This window comes from Penicillium subrubescens, assembly GCF_028828155.1.
Source record: "Penicillium subrubescens strain IBT 31985 chromosome Unknown utg000001l_segment0_segment0, whole genome shotgun sequence".
NCBI classification, from domain to species: Eukaryota; Fungi; Ascomycota; class Eurotiomycetes; order Eurotiales; family Aspergillaceae; genus Penicillium; species Penicillium subrubescens.
Window position 1 is genome coordinate 3973828 of NW_026643151.1, and position 24813 is coordinate 3998640.

The window sequence follows — 24813 nt, forward strand, 5'->3', positions numbered from 1 at the left end:
TTCATTTCCGTTGAAATCAACTATCTAATAATTCGATCGACATACTTTCAATGAAAAGATAGCCCGAAGGTCTACATATCCCATGAAACAATAATGTAGATATCGGTTGACTGTTGTAGGCAAAATATTAATGAAAAATATTGACGTACCTAGTCGTTCATATCGCTGTAAATGCCTTTCCATGAAATCCTGAGCCCGGAAGTAGCAACGAAAACGCCCTTTCCTCCCCGGCCACGCTGGCTAACGGTTGATGGCTTCCTGCCTTCTCCATCTTATTTTCCTCTACATCGCCAGCCGAGCTTGACCGAATTCTTTTTCTCGAAGACATGCTTAACTTGGATGCAATGACACCAGATCGAGATGGGCAAAATCAAGGGTCGTTGGTGCTTAGTCATGATCGATGCCTTAACTTAAGTTAGTTAACTAAGTTAACTAACTAGTTACACAGTTAACTAAAACGTTGCAGGAATTACCTAGACTCGGCACAAAATTAGCTTGTTGCCTTTATGTAACGAGTTTCACAAGATGATTAGCCATGCGTAAAAGTCACGTTCTTGTTTCATTTTTTGTAAACTCCGTATGGGATGTCCACCTAGTATGTAGAAATGCAGTTTCAGTCGATCCTATTTATAGGGTGTTAGAGTATACGCCCAGACATCTAACGGCCGCTATAGTAAGGCCGCAGGGGCATTAATGCCCTCTAACAAAGACCGGCTGTATGTTGCTCTTTATGTGCGGGGAGGGGGACCGAAGATGCCAGGCAAAGAAGATACGTGAGACCATCGTCTAGGTCTTTCTCGATTATGGAGCAACCGACAAGACTAATACTTCCGCTGAACCAGGTACCATTGGGCTTTGATCGTAGGGCCTAAAATCGAACGAGAGGATGGGAATCGTACCCGTTACCACGCCAAGGAGAGGCCGAAGGCAGGAGGTGGCTCAGAGTAATTCTATTAAGAGCTGGAGTGTTCACTCATCACCACTAGCATGCTGCTTGTCCGCATCGCGATCGGGACAACGCTTGGTCGAAATTCTGCGCAATACCCCTATTCGACAAGGTTCCCCGGGTTGGAACTGTGTCGGGTAGGTCTCGGAGGCTCTAGAATCGCTTGAAGCTGATAACAAGGCCTTAGGCACAAGCGTGCTTGGGTGGAACCAAGTCCAAGACCAGACAATGTCTTACTGCCAGCAGAAGAGGGACCAACACCGATTTGATGGACAAGGAGAAGTTCGTTCACGGAGACCCCCAACGTACGACTTGATGGAGCAGCAGGAAATCATCGCATGAGCGATGAAGGGGGAAAAAGGTCATGTCTCAAAATCGTCTTCGTCGGATCTGTTCCATCGCCAGTTCTGTCGGCATTGGTTGCAAGAATTTATCAATCTCATTAATCCAGAAAGAATTTTGAGGGTTAACTTGGCAGGCTGTTGTGTATTCCCAGTCAATTATACCAACGACTGTGTCGTCGCGAACAAGGATATTGAAACTGCTCTAATCACCATGGGTAAACTTCAATGGCCATGTGTTGTTATCTTGTTGCTTCATCATATCCTGGACTTCGGAGTCAAAAGTTGGATCAAATTCCATGCCCATGCGTAAATGCCGGTGAAAGTCCTGGATAATTTCGAATGGGCCATGGCGTAAGGGGCCTGAAATAGGGGAGTCAAAAATTGTTCCACCATCAACTGAGGCAACCCCTATATTTGCTGGTATGTTCTGATATGAAACGCAAGGTTGAGGCTTCCGATAGATGTACACGCTGCTCGTATTTGACTCTTAGTTTATCTGTCAACATAAGAACTCTCCCCTCGTAATTCCGGAAGCGCTTCTCGAGTTTGATAGCTAAGAGTGTGCCAACGAAAAGCGGGTGGCTTTGATTGGCTTGGAGGGGCTTGCAGAAGTGCACGGCTGAGAAGCGGGATTGGGACCTTTTTGACGAGGCAACATTGCGATGCGAACCCCGGCTCGGAAAGGTGAAGATGGAGCGATCAAGTGCTTAGCCGCAGTTCCCGACTACCAGAAAAGAGGAGGAGCCCGTGGAATCTGTTTGGTCGTGCATAGTCAGAATGCAGCAACGACGAGTGCAAGATCAGTTGTTTGAAGGGCGCAAAGCAGGAAAGGAGAGGCCTCGAAGTGATACGCGGAGGAGCTAAACCGTAAGAGGCAAAACTTTACTCACTTAAGGAAATCAGATATATTCGTTTGCCCACCGTCGAACCGCGTCGTTCTTTCTGGCCGCGGAATGCGATTTACGATTCAATAATTGACCACGATAAACTTCGCCAAAATTCCTCGTAAGATTTCGAAGTGTTCCCCGTGGGGTAGCTTCGCTGTTGTGGGGTAATGCTGGGCTTAACCTGCCGGGTGGTATATTTGACTGCCGATCAGACTGGGGCTCTTAAATGAGCGGAGGATAAATTTAGCATCCGACCCTTGGTATTTAGGGAGCCGTCAGAATGTATAGCTTTTACGTTCCTTATTTCTACGTTGATCATTTGTCCTAACAAGAAGTACATTACTTCAAGTATTTCGTCACAGCAATCTCGAGCACAGGATTTAGAATGGAATCTCCCAGGACGGCAATTGTTACAGGTCTCTAGATGCACGCTCATCTCATTTATTCCGTCTCAACTAACAATGAATATAGGTGGTGCCGATGGCTTCGGGGCAGCCATTGTTGACAGGTTCAGCCGAGAGGGTTGGAAAGTCATTATGATCGATCTGAATAAATCTGGGGGAGAGGCCAAGGCTCGTGCCGATCCTAACTTAGAGTATGTCTTCGGTGATGTATCAAAGCAAGAGACCTGGGAAACTGCACTAGGAATTATTCGAAACAAGTATGGAAGGGTGGATGTCATTGTCAACAACGCAGGTACATACAATAAAATTATTTCCTAGTCTGAGCTCACATGATGACATCATTTGTTTAGGGATAACGCATGACCCATCTGTATGGGCCTACCGAAACGATACACCGTATAATCTCTAACATCGACTATAGCCACTCCACACAAAGTCTATAGGCGAATATGAGAAAACCTTCAATGTGAACGTGAAGGTAATTTGCGCCGACTTGCATATTGAGATCGAATACTCACTCAACTCAGCCTATCTTCCTCAGTGCCGCTAATTTCGCTCCATTTATGCTGGAACAAGGACATGGTGTCTTTACCAACATCACAAGGTATTTTCTCTAGGGTGCAACCGTGATATTAGTCACTCAATCATTTCTCTAGTACCGGATGCACCCGGCCTCGCCCAGGGTTCGCGATCTACAATGCGTCAAAAGCAGCTGTCACGGTTTCTATCTATTCCATCCTATCCGATAGACTCTGAAACTAAACATTTTGTTGGAAGGGATTCACCAAAACACTAGCGCTCGAATACGCACCAATAATCAGATTCAATTGCATTGCCCCTGCGGTTGGAAATACTTCAATGTAGGTCAAAATCTCAAATGCGTGTCTACGTGCACATTTTAACAGAGAGCTTATTGCTGATAACGGCCAGGTTGAAAAATTCCATTGGAGATGGTGCTGACTCTGATCACAAACTTCAGGGGGTCGTAGAGTCTATACCCATGAAGAGAGTTACCCAGCCTCAGGACGTGGCAAACGCTGCCTGGTATTTGGGTTCAGATGAGAGCTCATTTGTTACTGGCACAACTTTAGAAGTAGATGGAGGAAGGGGAGTGTAAACATATTACTATTAAGATTGCCAATACATTATGAAAAGAACTCCTTAGAAGAAGCAGAACTAGCCCACGTATATCTAGACTGAGGCCTCTCGCACGACACACGATACCCCTTTTGGATATAGTGGAGAACAGCTGCATCGTGATCCTCGACATCCAATCCAGAGAAATGGGTTTACTATGTAATCTAGGTGACAGTAAAACTGCCGCCTCGGAAAACGATCGGCCCCCGGAGCACAGAACGAGTCCGTCACCTCGCCGCCCTAAGCAGCTCCCTGGGCAACCTGATCGCCCAACCCAACGCTCAGACAGATCATTCGATCTCATTCTGGCTCTCCGGCGAATGAGATCCTCCGTCGCTAACCGCACTGCTAACTGCTTTCTTCTGGTGCTCCTGGGAGCGTCGGCCAGAATATCTTCCATAGTCACCTTATTCGGGCGGGTAACGAAGTTGTCGTGCAGCATTATGTGGCATTTATTCTAGAGCATTCATGCAGGCTGCGACTGAAGCCACTGCTCAAGTTCCCAGACATTTGCACCAATTACCCGCTTGTGTTCCCTGCCATCCCTCATCAGGATGAAGGTGGGCATTGCTGTAATTTGGTATTCCGTAGCAGTCGCCTTGGCTGCATCAATATCGACCTGGAGGAACCGAACATTTTGGTACTTCTCGCTAAGGGCACCTATCTTAGGGGCAACCTCCTTGCAAGGGCCGCAATAAGTCGCGTAGAAGTCAACGAGAACAGAACCGGAAGAGGTGAGATTCGCGAAGACTTTCGGGCTGTTTGGGAAAGTTAGAATCTCGGGACATATTGGAGAGCCGTCCGTTCCAGATACGGGGTGTATTGCTCACTTGTCAGCATTGCACACCAACCCGTGTGTAGGTGCACCAGGGGCACCAGGTGTTGTCTTAAGCCACTGCTCAAGCTCCCAAACATTTGCACCGACAACGCGCTTATCCTCCTCGCCGTCCTGCATCAGAACAAAAGTAGGCATCGCCTGTACTTGATATTCCCGAGCGACCATTTTCATAACCTCTATATCAACCTGGAGGAACAGAACATTTTGATATTTCTCTGCGAGAGCACAGATCTTAGGGGCCACCTGCTTGCAAGGTCCGCAGTAGGTCGCATAGAAATCAACGAGGACTGGACCGGAGGATATGAGCTCTTTGAAGGTCCGAGGACTGTTTTTGCAGTAGTAAGCGTCAGAATAAATAGATCCATACAGCAACTACTTGCTCCATCCAAGGGCATATTACTCACTTGTCAATATTGGACACCTTCCCTCGTCCCGAAGTCTGAGGGGGCGAATGGGCACTAGGACGTGATCCATGGGGTACTGGTGGCGGCCCTCCACTCGAAGCCCCATTCACACTTGGTGTACTACCTGGCCTCGTGAGACTGCCTGGGCTCTTGTTAAAGCTACCGAATCCAGCCTGGCGGTCATTTTTAATACTATCAGTAGATGAAGGCGGCGGGAGCCTTCGAGCCGGCAGACTAGGTCTGTATTCTTCTTCGGCATCTCCATTTGTTCCATTTGCTTGTGTCTGTGGCGCGGACGGCCGGCGTGGGGGAATTTGAGGCCTAGGTGACGAATCTCTAGCCGATGAATGTGAAGGTACACTGGATCTGGCTGACGAGGACGGAGACGAAGACAGAGATCCAGAGACCCTCCCCCGCAAGGCTGATATTTTCGAGGTCAACCCGCTAACCATTGAGTTCGAGCTAGACTCGGAACGCGGGAGTGGCTTGAGGTCATCCTGTGCCTGTGGTCGCTTGGGAGGCAGCACGGGTAATTCAGTCTGGCCCCAAGCCGGGGCCTTGATCCTACCGGTGTCATTAGAACTCAGAGATGTCGTCGAAGCGGCGTGCCTAAGACTTGTTCCAGCCGTCGAGTATGATGTGTTAGACAGGACAGACTCTTGCGACCGTTTTCGCGATAAATCCGTAGGTCGGCGAGGCGGTAACGTAGGGCGAACTTCGGGGCTCGAAGGAGGTTGTGGTCGCTGTCGCTGAGTGGCCTCTGGACGGGCTGGAAGATCTGGGCGCGTAGGTAGAGGAGGAGGCGGGCGATCAGCCCTTCGTGTAGGCACAGGCGGCGGTGTCTTTTTGGCTCTCACTTCTGGCTCTGCAGACGACGTCTGAGTCGATCGAGGGCCATTCAGCACAGAGCCATTCACATGATACGAGAGACGGCTGTTGGCCGAACTGCTGCGCTCGGTGGGTGGGTGAAGGAATGGAGGTGACTGAGGGGCTCCGCCTGCCTGGGACTGGGACGACTGTGACCGCTTGAGAGCGGCAATCCGCTCTTGGATGGAACCAAGCTGCGGTTCCTCGGTCATGGCGCCCGTTCTTTTCTTTCCATAGAGAAAGGAGGTGAGTGCTGAGGGGAATAACTGATCAAGTCGCAAGTCACATACATTATTATCATCACCAAGCATTGCTCCGTGTGATTTGGTGGGGGCCGAAGCGTAGCCTCTTTGGGCCTAGGATATACAACTGGAATCATAATTGGCCTTTAAGCAAGTACCGAAACACAACCTACCACCTATTTAATTCAACAAAAACATCACCACCTCCACGCAATTGCCGCCCCGGTCCTCCCTGGACCATTCGAGAGCCATCGACATGCTCATGCACGCTAATACCCCGGGTTAAAACAACGCTGTTTCCATCTGTTGTAAAGCACACTTTCGATATCCGAAGTTCCTCTTGCCTGCGTAGGATCTCAAAGAAGCTACTAAGGAGAGAAATTGTGCTTCGGCTCTCTGCCAACTGCAGTCCATCAATAACCCAAATCATCGACGGAGGTGCATGCACAATGAGTGCTTGGATAATCCTCAGTGCAACGAGGGCACTACCAATGCTCCCATCAAGCAGTTCAAATTGCTGCTCGTGGAGCTCAGGGGCAGCTGGAACTTCTGCTGGAATAAGACGCGCAAGTTGAGCAATCGTGGAGTACAACAGAGCTACAACTGCAGCCTCTTGATTCGAGAGACCTGTTTGAGATGTCGAAGTGAAAGTGTAGATTTGCTTGCAAAAGAAGGACACGCAAGGAATTCGTGCGTGCATACTAATGTTGCAAAGCTGCATTGCCGACAGAGAAAGGGTCGACCCGTGAGAAAATGATGATGTCCCCTCAATCCAGATCATTCTGGATTTTGGGCTTTCAATCCATCTCCGGACCTCGGTTAAGACCTCCAGAGGCAGCATTGAGGAGGAAATTCCCCGAAGCGCATTGGTGATCTCTGTCCTGCCGTCTTCCGTGAATTTAATAAACGATTTAGTAGCCTTTTGAATGTCGTAGCGTGTAAAAAGCTCAGCGGAATCTTAAAAACAAGTAAGAAGTCAAATTTGCTGTACCCATTATCGGGGCTATCACACCTACCGGGTTCAGATGCCTCATCGGATGTCTCGTCCTCCACGACCTCTATGTCTCTCGAGTTGTCCTGCGCAGCGGAGTACGCATGTATCTTCCGTGACTCTATATCTGCAATTATTCTGTTCAATTCACTCGTCTTATATCCGATAATGAGGGAGTCATCTTACCATATTCAATGTGTTCTTCGGCGGCCTGCAGGGATTTGAGTGAACATGCTCCCACTCCCACCAATTGGGCGAAACGGTGCTGCTTCTGATGTATTTTTGCCTGGTCATCATCATGGCTCTCACTTCCCACAACCTGGAGAAGTAGAAATTTGTTCATGCTATCATCGCTAGTCGGCCGAAAATTACCCAAAAAAGCGCCCAAGCCCATGCTAATCTGCTGGACTTGCACTTCAGCGAGGTGCGACGCTTCGGATTGAATTCTGCCCATTGCTGCTTTCATCCGATCGACCATTCTTTTGACCGTATCATCGTAAAAATTCTTGTTCCATATTGAACGCAATCGGGTTCCTCTGCGAATGAACCACAGCATTGCATGGCATAGGAACTCGAATACAATAATGTAGAAGTCCACCACAAATTTTCTCATCTCAGGGCTGTCCCAGATATCCGTCTTTTTCTGAACAAAGCACAAATCGCTGCTCATATCGACCAAGGCCAAAAAGAATCCTTCGGCAATCTTCTTATGACTGACGGTTGCCTTTTATATTGCATTCATTAGTTCAGGTTCTCCCGAAATTCCCCTTTCTTACTTGCCTACCTTTACAACAGATGACACAACCCCGGTGATGAGACTGATGTACTTATCTCCCGCCGGAATGACTTTGAACAAATATGAATGGTCATCCATCTTTCCCAGAAAATCAGAAACATAGGTCTTGAGCTTCCCAAGGCCTGTTCCTTTTTTGGTCTCCCATTTGACCTGGGTATCATTCACTACTTTCTGCAGCGTGGCAACATTCGGTACATCGTGGAACGATAAACTTGATTCCCCCGAGTCCGAGTCATGATGCTCCCTGAATCTCTGCCATATCTCAACAATGCTCTTGCGGCCGTTTTCCAAGCGATTCAGATCGGCGTCGCTAAGGAGAGTCAGCAATTATAACTTCTCATTTCGTGGAAGTCTCTTAACTCTGTGGCTTGCCCGAATTCGAGCCATGCTCGCCATTCGTTGGCCTGCTTCCTGGCCCGCCTTTCATCCTCGTCTTGCTTTCGAATGGTGGAGCTTAGGGCTTGCACAAGTGTACTATTCGGAGTCTCCTCCTCTGCCTTCATGCTATATTGCCTGATCAAGGGCGAAATTCCCGGCCGTGCGATGGATTCTTCCATGTTCATGGCCTAGGACCAAAAGTGATGAGAGTGTCAGATTTCACCCATGGGTCGTATCATGCTGGAGTTGGTTAGAGTCAAAGCAACGGCCTGCATATGCAATAAAGCAGATTTGTCCAAATCATAATACAGATACAGTATAGATTGTCTGGTCCCATGTGACCGTGCCGGCACGTAAATGTGATTGTGCGTTTCTTGTCTGGTTCCATTGGTGCGTCCTTCGTGGCCGATGCTTACGAGGCTGTAGCCTTTTCGTTATTCATCCAAAGCTCCACGAACACTGCGGAGGCCGTAGGCCAATGCCAGGCGCAGCTCGCATGACAAGTAGTTTGGTAGGGTAAGGTGGGGTGCTCGGTCAGTTCAGCTGGCCGTGCGGAGTAAATGTCAAAAGCACTAAAGGCGACAAGACCTGCCTGGAATTGGACACGGACGGGTCATACAAAAGAAAAGGGGCAAGAGAATAAGCCGCATCAGTTCAGCTGTATGCATGTGTTTCAAGGGAACATTGCGGACACTAGAATCGCTGGGAATTGGGTCCAAGGATGGCGACATGAGAGGTCGTAGTGTTGAGGCAGCCATAAACGGTTTGCTCTTCTAGGCGCTAACAGCGGTAAAGTTATATCTACAGATCGCTATCACGACTAGTCAGTCCAGTTTCAGTGGTGAGGGACGATGCGTAAGTTTGCTGCCCGGTTGCGGGGCTTGCATCTCATGCTCGATAAGGGATGAGCCCCATGGACCGTTGGCTTTGTATTTTTACCAGGGCAATTCTTCAAAGACCACACAGGATTTGGGTCAACTCTTCCTAATTTCACAGTCTGGACGTCTCCGTCACCCTCCATACGAACCAAATCGTCTGCTGTCCTATTATTTTATGTCACGTACAAAACCATGACTCACAAACAGCGAGCCAAAGAAGAAAATTCAGATGTGATGGGCACTCTGACGATGGCTTCAGCAAGCATAGAAGTTTACGAGTCTACCAATCCTGCCAAGTCTGACTCCGAAGCTGTTGAAGTCACCCCTGCGAGTCAATGCCTGACTTGTGTTGATCTTGAGAATGAGACAAAAGAACCAGCGGGCGACATCGTTGACGTAGAAATCAAAGTCGTCGAAGCCAAGTCAGAGGATGACCGGAACCAGAAACCGGTAGCATCTTTATACTGCCCGAGGAATGGACGATCTCATGCGACCCTACTTGATTTCGGCATTACTGAATGCCCGAAGTGCGACCAAGGTTTGATTTCTAGGAGACATCAGCCATACGAGTCGGACGAATCTTCGACCTCGTCTGATGATGAGGGATCGGTTGCCGCGTCCGAGGACCAGGAGAACGACAATACCTCGCCGGCAATCACTTATTCCCTGGAGTATCGAGACGCTGGCAATTACCATATCGGCACAGTACCTTGGGCGGGTCCTTTTGATCTCTCTGCTGCCCGGAAGGACCTGAAAGAAAAGGAGCGCGTCATATGCGATGTTGTCACTGTTCTTGATACTTCTATTCCTGAGTTTTCTCATCGACACCCTAGTGAAAAAGCAGAGATCCTTGAAAAGGGAATTCTTGGTAATTCTAATATCCAGCTTAAGGTTAGCTCAACCAAGCTGGCCATTCGCTCGAAGGCCCTTCTCAGGGTATTCGCCACTGTGGTAACCTACTATCCCGAGGAGAATCTCCAACGCGATTTACTCGACCTAAATGAGCCGTAACCGCTGATCGGACACTATCTCGGTGAGCTTGAGGCCTACCGAGCGACATATCACAACTCTGATCTTGGCCCAATACAGGAAGGGGTAAAGAACCGCAATACTGTCGCCCAGCCTGCATGCGACAAAGAGGCATTCGATCATCTAGGATTGCTCTTCGATTTTCTGAAGAGCTCTCATTATACGACACATATTACCGACGAGCAGGAGCGACATACCCGCAACCTATGTACATTTCGAATGTTATGGTTGCTCTTCAAGCCTGGTGAAACGGTTTATATGGAGTCTGGCGGCCAGCTGTATGCCTACGTTATTAGGTCCATGGAGGTGGACAAAAGAATCCTCTCTGCCACCTCTCGTTTGCAATCCCCACCATATGTTATTGAATTGTGGAATCTCGATTTTGACGGACGTTTTGTTGGAAGAGCATCCACCTTCGTCACCATCGCACATTTCGATGGGGAACGACAGGTCACATCGCTCAAGATCTTTCCATGCGAGTTCATTGACAGACAGGACGACGGAAAAACCCGAAGAAACCTGGAAGACCTTGGTGCAAAATGGTACATTTACCTACGGGGACGTTAGCTGTTCTATTCTGGTGAACTTATAGGTCCATCCAAACGACAGGTGAATATTCGCTATTCTCAACTTCTACACATCGTTCTAATGCCCAAAAACAGTTCCAAGGTCGCGTGTATGTTGATTCTACCTCATATTATGCCCAGAATAGCCATGCAGCGCCAAATATATGCGAGGTAGATGATATGGGAGAAGAACTTGCCAATTGCCTCTGCGAAGAGTGTCATGGCCGAAGATCCCACCCGTTGCCTGGCTTTCGGTGGGCGGATTATGACCTTCTGGACCCGAACGTCAAATTGGACCTTGAGCTTCCAGGCTCACTAGAAGGCCCTCGGCATCGATACCTGCTTTGCAGTAGAGTGATGCATGGTTTCATTCTAAAGTCTAGGACATGGGGTAAGATGCTAAAAAATGTCGACTTTTCTCTTCCGGCTTCAACTGACGCGAGCAGCGAAATTGAACAATGCATTTTGCTCTGAGCCAAAGGTCAACAAGAGAGCCATCGACAGCCTTGTTATGCCTGAAGCCAGGAAGGAGATGATAAGAGCCCTCGTCCAGAAATTCACGGATCCGAGTGGTGAGAAAAGCGCCAAATCCTGGGGGGCTGATTTCATCGAGAATAAAGGAGAAGGTCAGATATTCCTCCTTCATGGCAGTCCTGGTGTGGGAAAAACGTTTGTAAGTTCGCATATAGCCATCTTCGGAGTCGTGTGCTGACACCTGTTCCACAGACTGCAGGCAACTTAAATATCATCGAGCAAAATTGCCATATTCATATACTAACCCAGCCAGAATGTATCGCTGAATACACCGGCCGAGCGATGCTCTCTCTGACTTGTGGAGATATTGGAACTGATGAGGTTGAAATGGAGAATCAGCTTTCTAGATGGTTCCGGCTGGCCGAAAAATGGGGCGCAGTAATGCTAATTGACGAGGCGGATGTGTACCTCGAGAGAAGGCAGATTACTGATCTCAAGCGGAATAGTCTGGTTTCGGGTAAGTTGCAAAATCATTTCGGACTTATTTTACGCTGTATATGTCAACAGGGACTAAATTCCTACTTCGCAGTCTTCCTACGATGCATTGAGTACTATCGAGGCATCTTGTTCCTGACGACTAATCGGGTTGGCCATTTCGATGATGCCTTTGTTTCAAGAATCCATGTCGTCATTCGCTACGACAATTTGAAAGACGAAGACCGGAAAAGAATTTGGGAACAGTTTTTCAATAAACTGACCGATGAACGAGACGATTTCATTATAACTCGACGCGCCAAGTCCTATGTCCTGGAAGACGACGTAATTAGCAAAATGGAATGGAATGGTCGGGAAATCCGCAATGGTATGACTTCCTTCAACTCCTCTACATATCTCATATCATTTGTGCCACACTTAAAGTGCTAAGGTGCCAATGATTTCTTCTAGCCTTTCAAACCGCAGTGGCACTTGCAGAATACAGATTTTCTCAGAAGCCAGACAAGTCAAAAGACGACGGGCCTACCCTGGACCAGAAAGACCTCGAACAGGTCTGCAATATGACCCGGGAGTTCAAGGAGTACCTGACCAAAGTGCATGGTGTTGATGAAGAATTCCGTGCATTCCAAGCGAAAGCCAGGGCCGCTGATGGCGTGAGCAATTAGCATCAAGAGATCGTAGGGACACTTGAATAATTAATGTTCATTTTGCAGTCTTGAGACCGGATTTCGGAAGTAGGATACAGGAATAGGAATTCCCGGGCAGCGGCTTTACCACCACCTAGATTGTGTTAAAGCATAATGATTTCGCTACATCTTTCCACCTGAGTATTGTTAGCCCAACAGATTCTGAGAAAGCGATTGAGTATACTCACGACGACCAAGTCCACATTGAATAGCAATCTCATCCCAAGATCTCATACCGCGACCTGCCCAGTAACCAGGTAGCCTTACTGAAATTAGCAGAATGAAATGATACCCGAGGAAGGGTCATCTCACGAAGAACGTGTGTCAAACATGTCTGTATGAAAAACTTCCATTGACACCCAGCCAGAGTAACCCATATCAAAGATAGTCTTGGCCACTGGCACCACAGGCAAAGTTCCACCGTAGTTTTCTTCGCATGGGAATATCCGACAATTCCTAGACTGAGTCATGAATGCTGGCTGGTTCAAGTCTTTCCGTGGGTACCCTCGTTGCTTCGGATCAGCAACTGTAGCATCGCTAAGCTGTAGATATACAATTTGGGACGGGTCAACAGTTTGTTTTAATTCCTTCAAGCTATTTCGGAGACGCTTCATGCCGTCTGGGCGTACAGGCGAATCCACGTTGAAAGGATCGCCTGCCACTTTTGACGCAATGTGGAACGTGTCAAGGCAGTGTCCGACATTTGGAAGGTTGACTAGGTCGAGTATTTCCTGAATATGCTGCCAGGTATTCTTGTGAATGCCCCATGAGGGTGCTTCGTAGGCCACACGTAACCCATATTTTTGTGCCAGCAGCCCAAGCTTTCGCATATTTGCAGCAATTATTTTGGGATCGGAAGTGATTTTTGATTCTTGGAGAGGATAAAGAGCCGAACAAATCTGATTATCTTCAGCAGGCAATACATTTTAAATTCAGTATCGGGTACCTTACCTGAAAAATCGGAATGTGCATGATTTGACATAACTGACACCATAGATCCGCCTCAACTAGACGGTCTTCCACGTCTTGAGCTTCTTTAAGCCCATCATACGCTCCAAATGGATTCAATGCAATAAGAGAGAGCGATAGAGACGTGGCTTTGCTGAAAATATCCGATGCTGCTGCGCGCAAGCGATCTTCACGAGACTCTAAAGATGACAAAGTATTTGCATGTGCATCAAGACATTCGAAAGCGACCTCGACACCATCAAATCCATATGACCTTGCCGCTTCGAGCTTCTGGTGGATTGTATGACCTGCAGCCGATTTCCCAAGAGAGTTGGTGGCAATAGCTACCTTGATGGTGAACATTGTGAGACAGACAGCAAGTCAAGACTCAAGAATTTAGAATGACTGTAGAGGGCAGTGGTATACCCCAAATTATCTACCCAGTGATCTTAACGAGTGTATGGCATGTAAAGGGGTCCCTAGCAAGCAAGAGTCATACAAAGGTGGAGATTGTTCGGCTATTAGATTTAATGTCCGGGTGGGGACGATGATGTACTTGCCGAGGGCATGCGGAATTCTCCCTCAGAAACAGCAAGTCTGGGAATTCCACTGTAGATTGAATGACTATGTAGGGTTTAGAAGAAAAATTGATCTTCGTTAGAATTGAGTCATATCTACAGGCATGATTTACCAAAATGTATTATTCGTTCGATACAGTGGTAGTTCAAAAGCCTAAGTCTAAAGGCCAGAGAGACCACCTGATAGATATGCTTCTACTTCTTGGTATTTGAAAGGTCTGTCTAAAGGTCTTTTCAACATCTTTCTCGATAGCTTAGGTATCATCTTTCAGTCTATTATTCAACTTGTGACTGATAAGATGATTCTGAACATTGGTCCTAGTTTCAAACTTATGAAGCCCCACAATTTGAGGTTCTGCTCTCTCCTTCCCAGAAAACCATAGGTCCCTAAGTCACGTAGAGTTTCAGGAATCGACCCAATTTCCAAAGATTTATGACGAGGATTCTTTTACCATTAGCGAGAGAGATCCGGCAGATTTGATCTTAATAGGTCACAGAAGAAGCCTTGGCTATTCTGGTGCCTCTATAAACTTTCGGCGGCTCCAAGTACTGTGTCAAATTTCCGGGAATCTTCCCCGCAAAAGACCCGCCACCATGCGGAACTTTTCATCATCACCCACGACATCCTGCGTGGGCAACAGATCCATCTTCGCTGGAGAACTGGATGGGTTATCAAATGCTCGTATTTGGCGACTGTATGACGCGTGAAAATATCAGGCCAGAGCCATGGCAACCAGTTCCGAGCGACCGATAACCAGGCAACAAGCCCAGATCCCATCGCCGACAGCGGCGTGCGAAGCATGTCGGAAGCTCAAAATGCGATGTATCCGACCAAGCGCATCCAGCACAAACAATGGATCTAATGAACCTTGTGAGCGCTGCAAACGCACAAACCGTACCTGCAATATTCCCTCTCCACGGCCGCTGGGTCGCAAGCGAGGGGCTGTTGGTCGATATCATGGATTCGAAAAGGCCTATCGAAAGATGCAGGCGGAGCTAAAGAAAGCACGCCTGTCAACGGATAAAGCGTCTGAAATTGCCAGCGTATCTCCGGCACAAGATGACACAGAAATTAGCGATCTCATGATGTCAAATATGCACCAAAATGACCCAAGTCAAGTCGACTGGGAGCCATCTGCTGGAAACAGGCCTCATGGTCACCAAAAGCCGCTGTCGCCCAGCTCAAGTATGCTCAATGCAAATAGGCCACCGGCCTCAGAATCGAATCAAAGCCCGAATGTGACTACTTCACCTTTTGCTCCCGAGACCATCACATCGCATGTGAACCTGGAACCAGTTAGCAATCCACTGGCTCTTATGGCAGAGGCTGCCGGCGCTGCGCAGGCACTAGAACCTCAAGCTGGGCCAATAGATCTATCGCCAGCTTCAAATTTCGAGTCCGTGTCGGGAGAAATTTCTCCCGGTGAGGGCATAGGCCGATATCTATTGCATCGACCTGGATACGTTTCTTTGGGACTTCACCTAGACCGGAAGGTTCTGGAGAGCGGAATAGATGCCTTATTTGCACCTCCTACGGAATCTGATCGATACTCAAATTATTTCCGGTCGCCGGATACAAATCCCCCGCGAGATACTGGTCCTGATTTAGACCCCGTGGATCTTGGCTTGGTATCGATGGAAGAAGCATATGCCTTATTTCCAATGTGCGTATGCCAAAGAGAGTCCGAAGTGAAATTCGTTACTAAATATTTGCAGCTACTTCTCCCGACTTCATTTGATAAATGGAATCCTCGATCCCATGTTACATACTCCTGGCTACGTCCGCTCCCGGTCTTCCCTCTTATTCACATGGATCCTTGCTCTTACAGCACAATTCGACCACGGCTCGGGCCATCTTGCCAAAAGGCTGCGACTTCATGGAGAGAAGCTATCCCGACATGTTCACACTTGTGGTTACAAGACAGTGGAGATTGTCCAAGGGTACTATATTTCCCTCCTCTCAGCAACCCCTGCCAACACTCTATCTGAAGAACGATCGTGGCTATATACAATGTATGCCTTCGGGGTTGCAGCAGAGTTGGGACTCGATCAAGAGTGCCGAACACGCTGTAACAAGGAAACCGGCTCCTACAATACACAACTTCGATCGCCCGAGGAACCCACATCTCAGCGTCTCCTCACGCTAGAAGAACGCTCTGCATTCCCAGCCCAGAAATATCCCGAGAATTCTCACGGTCGCTTGCTCGAGGATCACGATTACCTTCAACGACTGGCTCGCAACAGAGAGCGCACCTGGCTACGAATTTTGCTTTGGGAACGAGCGAATAGCGCAGCCTGTGGCCGAATCAATGCCTTCCCGGAGACAGAGCTGACTTGCAACATTGAGAATTGGTGGATGCATCCGTTGGCTGACTCAACAGATAAACATACATGTGCGTTCATCCTTCTTCGCCGTCACTTGGCGACTCTGCAAAGCGATATAAGACGCCAGGCGAATATGCCGCATTCAAATCCTCACTGGGTGCGCGACCTTGTCAACATTGTTTTCGAACCATGGCGAGAAACCTGGCTGCCGTCTCTAAATACCATCTCACCCCAGCATGAAGAGCTACCAAACCTCTACCTTTATTATGTCTATATCCATAACCGGCTGTGGACGCTATCTTCTGCACTCAATATTTCTGCCAACAATGACCGGGATCTAGATGTTGTTCGCGAGGACTGCTTTGATGCCGCTATACATTGTTGCGAAATTGCCGTGCGTGACATATCAATTGTTGGAGAGCCAATGTACTGTATGCTTTCTCCAACATGGGCGATGATTTCTTACGCTGCAGTCCTAGCTCTCAAGCTTTTCCCACATCTGCATGGGTCGCGTCCAGGGTACGAGGTCGAGCTCCTTGCCTTGCTGGCCCAAGTTGCATTGCAATTGAAGCGCGCAGGGACTACGCCCTCTCATCGATTTGGGATCGCTGCGCTGCTTGGTCAGCACTTGCTGATCATATTGCGAGCAAGAGCATCCGCGCTAAGGAATGCCATTCCAGTTCCTGAGGTGCAATCGGTAGCACCACAGTATAGAAACGGAAACAACTCCGATTCAGGCTACCATCTAGGAAGAAATGTACCCGACAGCACTGATTCAATGGAGATACTGTCGGAGACGCACGTGAACAACCCATTGGTTTCAAACTATGACCCGTTCTTGACAACAGCTACCATAGGCTCCGAGACAGATCTTGGCGAAGAAGGATTCACAGATCTCTTGCGAGAGATCTTTGGTCCAGGCTTTGGCGATGTGTTCTAATGTATTCATTGAATTTTGATTCAGATACATACAATGACACACACGAATCAAATCAAAGAATCACTGTCTATCTCTATTGATTCCTATTTAACTAGAAATATCTTGAAGCAGACATATCGTGATACGGTTACAGGTTACTCTTTCTCACCTCACCGCGAAGTACCTTGTTCACGAAAAACGGATCCTCTCGAAGAGGTCTTCCCAGTCCAATCATGTCGATATCTCCCTTCTCAACCGCTTCTGACATTCGATGACTATCTCTCCAACCTCCAGTAGTGCCAATCACGGCCCTCGACTTGTCATAAATTAGCCCTAGAGCTTTAGATGATTCAACAGATTGAAAAATCGACTTACTAATACTTTTTTCATCTCTTGGGCCCATTCGATGAAGTAGCTATCGATGTCAGCAATAGTTTCATTTTTTTAGCAAAAATGCATCGTACACACCTTCCCCTTTCTTTTTGTGAGGGTCGCTCTGCAAGTTCCTCCATGATGTTCCCTCTCCACGCAGGCGAGGCGTAAGTTCCGCCAGAAATGTCGAAAAAGTCAACGCCCGCATCCTCAAGCCACTTGATGACGACACACTGTTCAGCAAAGCTTGTACCTCCCTCGATAACTTTTTTAATTAGTCCCAGATGCTGCCAATTTCGGGTTAAGTAAACATACAATCTTGGCAGTTCAGCTTAGCAGTAATGACAAATATGTCCGATGGAAGCTTCTCCTTGATGGCGTTTACGACTTCGAGGATGAACCGGGCGCGATTTTCGAGGGTTCCGCCATACTTTGAGAAGTCAATTTGAGCCCATCATGAAAGATCAAGCAACATACCTCATCGGTTCGTTTATTGATCAAAGGAGACAGGAACTGCTGCATGATGTATCCATGGCTGGCGTGCAGCTGTCTCGGTTAGCGTTACGATTTCTTCGCTATGCCGTTGAAAAATGTGAGACATACAATGATCCCATCTGCTCCAGCCTTAGCGAGAACTTCTGCAGCCCACACATAGCGCCTCTTCAAATCCTCAATCTCGGCCTTGGTCAACGGACTCGGCTTCCCGTATGTCTTATTCAAGCAAGGTGGCAATTGCTCGTTCGAAGAAGACTTGGGGTTGGCGTTCAAAAATTCGGGTACCTGCCGGCCGGGGAATTGCAGCTGTGGGAGGAAAAGCGCGCCTTGGGATTTGGCTGCTTGCACAGCAGGACGGAATGCCTCCACGGGATCCCAGGGGTTGTTGATATCGAGGACGGCGTTGTTGTAATTCTCGAGGTTGTCGCGATGAATTGGGATGTTGCCGGTGCAGATGAGGCCAGCACCACCATCAGCAAGCTCTGTTTTGTGTTAGTTAACTTTCATGGGGAACTTTCTGTCAAATCAGAGGAACATTCCTTGGTAAAGTTCAGCATAGCGAGGAAGCGGCTTGCCGCAATTCTCAACATTATCTTCGTCGTAGGTGGAAGCGTATTCACTGAGAGGAGTACGATAAAGACGATTTTTGATCACCTTTCCGGATAGTTTGAGGGTAATGGGCTTGAGTCTATTAGCTATTCATTCTTTGTCCAGTTCATAATGAGATGATACCTGAGCCAGGGGTGCAATGTGAGCCATGATGGAATTTTCGAGCTGTGCAAGAAGAATGAAGCCAAATTTGCATTGGAATGAGCTTTGCAGTACTCTCCTAACTTATATCGAAATTTGTGTTTTTTCTTTAACAGTTTGAGTGCTTCTTCCTGTCTCTTGACATCCGGTGTATTTATTTGAGCACCGGTTTGCGGGGTCAAATTATCCGTGGAGCAAGTGGAGAATAGCCCCAGCGCAGGTACAGTGGAAGTTCAAAAATCTGAATCTAGAGACCAGAAAAACCGCCCAACAGATATGCTCCCACCTCTTGTTTTTTGGAAGGTCTTTCTAAAGGTCATTTAAATTGTCTTTCTTGATAGCTCAGGTATCATTGTCTAGTCTATGATTGATAATATGATTCTGGACATTGGTCATAGTTTCAAAGTTATGAAACCCCACTGTATGGCCTTTCTTAATTTCAGATTCTGGTTTCCGAGTCTATCGAGCGCAATGCTCCTTTGCTCTGGAATTAGGTAGAATGTGCTACTTATAGCTACTACATGGACAAGATGATTCTGAGGACAACTGCATTTTGCTTTTAGAAAACCTTTTAAAACAGCGAATTTACAGCTTTTATAGCTTCGCAGCGTCCCTCGATTGGGTAATTGCGGCAACTGCCTCGCTCACACCCCGCTGGTTCGGCAGTCTTTCCGTCCATAGAACTTCCTGCGCAACACAAACTCGTACTAGCACTTCTGTGCCCAGGATAGTTTTCCACCCTGCTTTTCTTGCTGCTTTGACAAGCCTCGTCTCTGGAAATGGCATATAACACATGTCGACCAACAGCCCTTTGTCGGCCTTCTGGAAAATAGTCTCACAGATTTTCCAGCAGAGAACCTCTCCAGGTTCCGATGGTGGGTAATCCGGGATTGTGCTCACAATTATTGACGGGGCCGGAAGTGATTGCGCAGTTGCAATGTCTGAAATGTATCGTAGCTGAATGCCAGGCATTGCCTTGGTAAAATGCTTCACTATGTCGTCAACCTCTGACTTGAGTCGATTGACAATGTAGATCTCTGATAGCGAGAACCATTTCCACAACGCATATACAGCGCTTCGTGCGGCTCCTCCCCCTCCAATCACCATTGCGGGCTTGCCCTTCGCGGTCTTGACGGCAGTGGGATCATACTGCACAATAGACTCGCGAATTCCAACACAGTCTGTGTTTGTGCCAATGTAACGGCGCTTCTCAGTCGAATCCAGGCGGACGAAGGTGGTATTAACAGCCCCGATCACTCGAGCTGCCTCGGTCAAGTCATCCAACAATAGGCCAAAGGTGACCTTGTTTGGCATTGTTATGGAGATCCCGATAGATTCCGGAGCAGCCAGTGTATCTTGAAACTTTTCTTTATCGGTGGTCTGTTCTAGATGGAATTTCCATGACGCACCCAAGGATCGGAAGAGGATGCCATGGAGGAGAGGTGATAGAGACTTGGAGATATGACTGCCAAAAAGGTAGGTATTGTAAGGGGATGCGAGTGATGATGAGGTCAAAGGCGAAGTGCCATAATGAAAAGATTCACGGAGGGTATCCATTCTCAAGGTTGCTGGGTATCTGAGGCACAGGTGGCAGGGCGCAAATAAGATGTTGATGAGGGGAGGTTGAGATACAGTATTGAGTTGCGGGGTTGTTCCGGTCAATTTATTATGCGCCGGCACCTTCCACATACATTCAACATGACCACGCAAAGAGAACCACTGGTGGATCTTATAATTAGAGAAAGGCTTTCTAAACTAAAAATCATTATAGTACATCATGACCTTATCGAGCGAAAAAGTTGCAATTGCTCTTGTTGGCGGAGGCACCATCGCGCCTCTCCACGCGCAATATCTTCTTTCATCTTCTACCTGCACTCTGATAGCCTTAATCGACCCTTTTCCTCCCGGTCAGGAGCTAGCATTACAACTCGGAGTGCCTCGTTTCACATCACTCGAAGAGCTCCTAGCATCTACTTCTAAAGTTCCCGATGCGTACATCATCTGCGTACCATCGAGTCTTCACGTCCGGGTGACTGAAGATATTCTCAAAAGCTCTTCACCCAAAGCCATACTCGTGGAGAAGCCCTTCTCTACAGACTCAAAGTCCGGAGGGCAACTTCTCGAGCTTGCTCAGCAGAAGTCTTGTCAGCTTCTTGTTGGTCACCACCGCCGTTTTCACCCGTCTGTTGTGCGTGCCCGTCAGGTCATTGAAAGAGGTGAAATCGGGAAAATTACCGCAATATCTGGATTCTGGACCGCCAAAAAAAATGATGGATATTTCACTTTTGCTGACTGGCGCTGCTCCCGCTCCGCTGGTGGTGGACCTATCTGGACAAACTTCGTCCATGACATCGATGTATTACACTACTTGACAGGTTCAAGGGTAGCTCGAGTTTGGGCAATTGAGACTATGGGTCGCCGATCGCGTACGGAAATTCGAGGCAATGACTTTGTGGAAGAAGGAGCAGCAATTATGCTCCAATTTGCCAATGGTGTGGTTGGTACGTTCATCGTTAGTGATAACGTGGCGAGTCCATTCGGATGGGAGGCTGCAACAGGCGATAATCCACTTTACCCACCAGCACCAGCTCAAGTGGATTCTTATCGGATTTTCGGAACGGAAGGGACATTAACAGAGCCTGATGGTACTCTATGGAAGTACCATACTGAACAGGCGACAAAACTAGGGAGAGAAGTGGGGTGGAATGTACCCATGCAAAGAGAAGAGTTAGAGTCTTCGGATGAGATACCATTCCAGCAACAAGCAGAGCATCTTGCCAAGGTTGCAAGAGGAGAAGAAAGCCCACGTTGTTCAGGAGAGGATGGATTGGATGCCGTGAGAGTGTGCGAAGCAGTGATTGCTGCTTTAGAGGCAAAGGATGGTCTCCCAATTGATTTAAAGTAATATTAGTTCTTCATAGAGGCAAATTCGCTTTCTTCTCAGCATTTCGAGCGATTTCCATTTATGCAGGAATTGCTAAAACGACGATACAAGATTGCTAAACATACGATACACTCATATTTGGGGTTTTAGCGCAGTAACTGTATTGCTATCCTCTTATTAGGACAACCTTATAGTTGTTCAAAAGTCTGAGTCTAGAAACCAGTGAAACTGCCTAACTAGACATGCTTCAATCACTCTTACTTGAGAGGTTTTTCTAAATGTCTTTTGAAACATCTTTCTTGGTAGCACTCATACCGTTCAACTGGTGATTGCTAAGGTGATTTTGAAATGTGTCGGGGTTTCAAACTTATGAATTCTTACTGTAAAATGTAGTAATAATATTATTACGCTGAACCGGAACCAAGGGTGTATCGTCAAAAGAGCAATCGTGTATCGTCGCTTTAGCAATTCCCATTTATATGAGGTATCACTAAATTGTGTTATCGATACTTCATAACTTTGAGCCCGATGTACTTTGCACTCCTCCCTCTAGAATGCTAAAATCACGACCTTTCTTCCAGCCCAGCCATTCATTCAATGCCTCTTCACCACCCTCACCAGGCCGTAATGTCTCTACAGTCCATCCCGACTTGCCAATAGGAAATGCTGGCGTTCCGGTCAACGTCACTCCAGGCCTCAATTCATGACCACTAGCCTCCAACTCGCCTTGGGTCAACACCGGAGTGGCACAAGCATCAGTCCCATCAAAGATATTCTCCCATTCTTTTCGCGTCTTCTGTCGAAATCGTTTTTCGAATGCCACTCGAATAGCGGGCCATTTTTCACGATTCTCCCGATCCTTCACCCACTCCTCATCCCAAAGTCCAAGTCCTTTCACTAGCTGATCGAAGAATTGCGGCTCCAACCCGGCGACGGCAAAATATTTCCCATCATCTTTACATTCGTAGACATAGTAGTATGGACATCCTCCGTCGGAAAGATTATGTCCCCGAGGCTCATCCCATTGACCACGGATTTTAGTTGAGATGCGCGGCATTGTTGCAAGGTAACTCGCCCCGTCTGCCATATTTGATTCCACGATCTGTCCCTTTCCTGTTCTGGATCGGGCAAACAGAGCTAGCATGATTCCTGTGAAACACATATGTCCACCCGCTGCAAAGTCACCAAGGATATTTCCTGGTGGGAGGGGTGGGAGGGGACGGTTGTGTGGGGAAACTGGCGCCGAGGAACCGAGCATTGACAGAACGCCTGACACGGCCAGATAGTTGATATCGTGGCCTGCCATGTTGGCATATTTGTCATCACGCCTGAACCCAGTCAATCTAGCCACAATCAAGCGTGGGTTGATCTTTAGTAAGACTTCGCTCGGGCTAAGGCCGAGTTTCTCCAGGACACCGGGACGAAACGGGTCGATCAGGACGTCGGCATGTTTGACAAGGCGAAGAAAGAGGTCTTTCCCTCCGGCAGACTTCAGGTCGATCTTGATTGAAGACTTATTTCGAATCAAAACGTCAGGACTTGGCTGATGAGGTTGTTTAACGCGGTCAACTCGGATCACACTAGCCCCATTGTCGGCCAGCATCATTCCTGTGAAGGGGCCCGGGGCCAGGCCTGCCAGCTCGAGGATGTGAATACCATCAAGGGCGGGCATTTTGGTCTATGTTGCGGAACAGTGTGTGGAACACAGATAGGGTACTGAGACGAAAAAGCAAAGGAACGACTGGAAATTCACAAATTTATTGTATGAGGTCAGAATTTTGATGTATTTCCAAACTATGATGACCTATATGCTGTCATTTTGCTAAGGCTGCACCTTCGCTCTAGTCAAAGAAGAACCCTTTGACCGGCAAATAGATTTACATACCGTATAGCTGTGAATTGGTAAATCTTCCTTATTTCCGAACGACGGACCGACGCCATTCAAAATTCCGAAGCTTGGCTCATTATACTCCAAAGGTCTATCCAATTAGAAATTGTCTCTTCATATCCAATTACAGTCGAAAGTTGTATGATTAAATTCAATTCCATGCAGACATCTTACCACCATACCATGACCAACATGAAGCCCTCGCCTATTGAGAGCCACATCCAAGTCGCTCCTTTCTCAGAATCTCACCCAGATGTATTCAAAAATCAGCAGAAACTATGGCGACCTGGCTCGCGCGGGATCTTTGGAGGCATAGCCATTGCTCAGAGTCTCCGCTCAGCACAGTTGACTGCTTCCAATGGATTTGATGTACATTCAATGCACTGTTCATTTCTGTCTGCAGGGAATGCTGAAGATCTCATTGAATATCGTGTGGAGAGAGTACGAGATGGGAGGAGCTATTGTACGAGATTTGTCCGTGCGATTCAGGGCAATCGTCCTATTTTTCTTGCAACGATTAGTTTCACTTTACGACAAAGTCGGGATATGTCTCGCGGAATGGCACACTCCGCGAGCCTGCCAGCCGTTATGCTGGATGAGGATGAAGTAGCCGATCTAGGTCAATCCTGCAAGATTTCATCCGCGACTCCTTACATCAACAAAAGCGCGGGTGTACTAAGAGGAACATCGCGAAATCCTCAGGATAAGCGATCGCATCAGTGGATTCGAGCACAGGGAAAGATTTCTGTGCCACCCGGTGATCCTATCCATCTGGCTGCATTGGCATTTATGTCAGATAGCTACTTCCTGGCGGCAGTGCCACATTCTCATGAAATATGGGACTTTGTCGAGGCGCCCGTCACGGAATTCTATTCCACAAAAAAGGATCTATTTACTTCACCCATGACTCATACGGCAATTCGACGGCCCCATTTGGAAACAGAACATAAAAAGGGTGTCAATGTTTCTCCGAAGGTTGCCATGATGGTGAGCTTGGATCACACGATCTACTTTCACGGAGTAGAGAGGTTGCGGGTGGATGAGTGGTTGCTATGCGAGGTGAATACTAGCTGGGCAGGGAATGGAAGAGGATTGGTTCATCAGAAGATATGGACCAAGGATGGAGTACTCGTAGCAACTTGTATCCAGGAGGTCAGTTTCCTAAGCTTTTTACATGAATGGATTGCCATGCTGACCGTTCCAGGGAATCGTGAGACTGGAGAATGAATTACCCAAGAGTCAGCTTTGAAGAAATTTTATTTTTCAGCAATAATCAATCCCAATTTGTTCAT

The 24813-nt window shown here is 47.7% G+C and overlaps 11 protein-coding genes across 11 annotated transcripts; 5 read left to right on the forward strand and 6 right to left on the reverse strand.

Annotated features, from left to right (window-relative positions):
* Positions 1-2457: 2457 nt before the first annotated feature.
* On the forward strand, positions 2458-3698 carry N7473_001372 (uncharacterized protein; the record flags this gene model as incomplete). Its single annotated transcript, XM_057147312.1, has 8 exons — positions 2458-2472; positions 2510-2873; positions 2932-2951; positions 3003-3059; positions 3109-3185; positions 3238-3301; positions 3331-3441; positions 3561-3698. 8 exons carry the CDS (start codon positions 2458-2460, stop codon positions 3696-3698), a joined length of 846 nt encoding a protein of 281 aa, XP_057015198.1.
* Positions 3699-4184: 486 nt separating this feature from the next.
* N7473_001373 (thioredoxin family protein) lies at positions 4185-6138 on the reverse strand (the record flags this gene model as incomplete). The annotated part of the gene is made up of 3 exons (XM_057147313.1): positions 4185-4476; positions 4549-4881; positions 4961-6138. The coding sequence occupies 3 exons, from the start codon at positions 6136-6138 to the stop codon at positions 4185-4187; spliced, it is 1803 nt and encodes a 600-aa protein (XP_057015199.1).
* Positions 6139-6238: 100 nt separating this feature from the next.
* On the reverse strand, positions 6239-8419 carry N7473_001374 (uncharacterized protein; the record flags this gene model as incomplete). Its single annotated transcript, XM_057147314.1, has 5 exons — positions 6239-7026; positions 7086-7181; positions 7247-7784; positions 7845-8166; positions 8217-8419. 5 exons carry the CDS (start codon positions 8417-8419, stop codon positions 6239-6241), a joined length of 1947 nt encoding a protein of 648 aa, XP_057015200.1.
* An 885-nt stretch (positions 8420-9304) lies between these two features.
* Positions 9305-12341, forward strand: N7473_001375 (uncharacterized protein; the record flags this gene model as incomplete). The annotated part of the gene is made up of 7 exons (XM_057147315.1): positions 9305-10063; positions 10202-10683; positions 10734-11098; positions 11154-11380; positions 11434-11698; positions 11771-12043; positions 12127-12341. 7 exons carry the CDS (start codon positions 9305-9307, stop codon positions 12339-12341), a joined length of 2586 nt encoding a protein of 861 aa, XP_057015201.1.
* Positions 12342-12362: 21 nt separating this feature from the next.
* Positions 12363-13673, reverse strand: N7473_001376 (sugar phosphate isomerase/epimerase family protein; the record flags this gene model as incomplete). Its single annotated transcript, XM_057147316.1, has 4 exons — positions 12363-12499; positions 12551-12624; positions 12675-13261; positions 13314-13673. 4 exons carry the CDS (start codon positions 13671-13673, stop codon positions 12486-12488), a joined length of 1035 nt encoding a protein of 344 aa, XP_057015202.1. The 3' UTR covers positions 12363-12485.
* A 941-nt stretch (positions 13674-14614) lies between these two features.
* Positions 14615-17153, forward strand: N7473_001377 (Zn(II)2Cys6 transcription factor; the record flags this gene model as incomplete). The annotated part of the gene is made up of 2 exons (XM_057147317.1): positions 14615-15552; positions 15605-17153. 2 exons carry the CDS (start codon positions 14615-14617, stop codon positions 17151-17153), a joined length of 2487 nt encoding a protein of 828 aa, XP_057015203.1.
* Positions 17154-17280: 127 nt separating this feature from the next.
* On the reverse strand, positions 17281-18758 carry N7473_001378 (uncharacterized protein; the record flags this gene model as incomplete). The annotated part of the gene is made up of 8 exons (XM_057147318.1): positions 17281-17448; positions 17508-17547; positions 17601-17769; positions 17820-17934; positions 17982-18050; positions 18108-18481; positions 18575-18680; positions 18732-18758. The coding sequence occupies 8 exons, from the start codon at positions 18756-18758 to the stop codon at positions 17281-17283; spliced, it is 1068 nt and encodes a 355-aa protein (XP_057015204.1).
* A 585-nt stretch (positions 18759-19343) lies between these two features.
* On the reverse strand, positions 19344-20306 carry N7473_001379 (shikimate dehydrogenase family protein; the record flags this gene model as incomplete). Its single annotated transcript, XM_057147319.1, has 1 exon — positions 19344-20306. One exon carries the CDS (start codon positions 20304-20306, stop codon positions 19344-19346), a length of 963 nt encoding a protein of 320 aa, XP_057015205.1.
* Positions 20307-20526: 220 nt separating this feature from the next.
* N7473_001380 (Gfo/Idh/MocA family protein) lies at positions 20527-21654 on the forward strand (the record flags this gene model as incomplete). Its single annotated transcript, XM_057147320.1, has 1 exon — positions 20527-21654. One exon carries the CDS (start codon positions 20527-20529, stop codon positions 21652-21654), a length of 1128 nt encoding a protein of 375 aa, XP_057015206.1.
* A 490-nt stretch (positions 21655-22144) lies between these two features.
* On the reverse strand, positions 22145-23305 carry N7473_001381 (CaiB/BaiF CoA transferase family protein; the record flags this gene model as incomplete). Its single annotated transcript, XM_057147321.1, has 1 exon — positions 22145-23305. The coding sequence occupies one exon, from the start codon at positions 23303-23305 to the stop codon at positions 22145-22147; it is 1161 nt and encodes a 386-aa protein (XP_057015207.1).
* Positions 23306-23704: 399 nt separating this feature from the next.
* Positions 23705-24748, forward strand: N7473_001382 (acyl-CoA thioesterase; the record flags this gene model as incomplete). Its single annotated transcript, XM_057147322.1, has 1 exon — positions 23705-24748. One exon carries the CDS (start codon positions 23705-23707, stop codon positions 24746-24748), a length of 1044 nt encoding a protein of 347 aa, XP_057015208.1.
* Between the last annotated feature and the right edge of the window lie 65 nt (positions 24749-24813).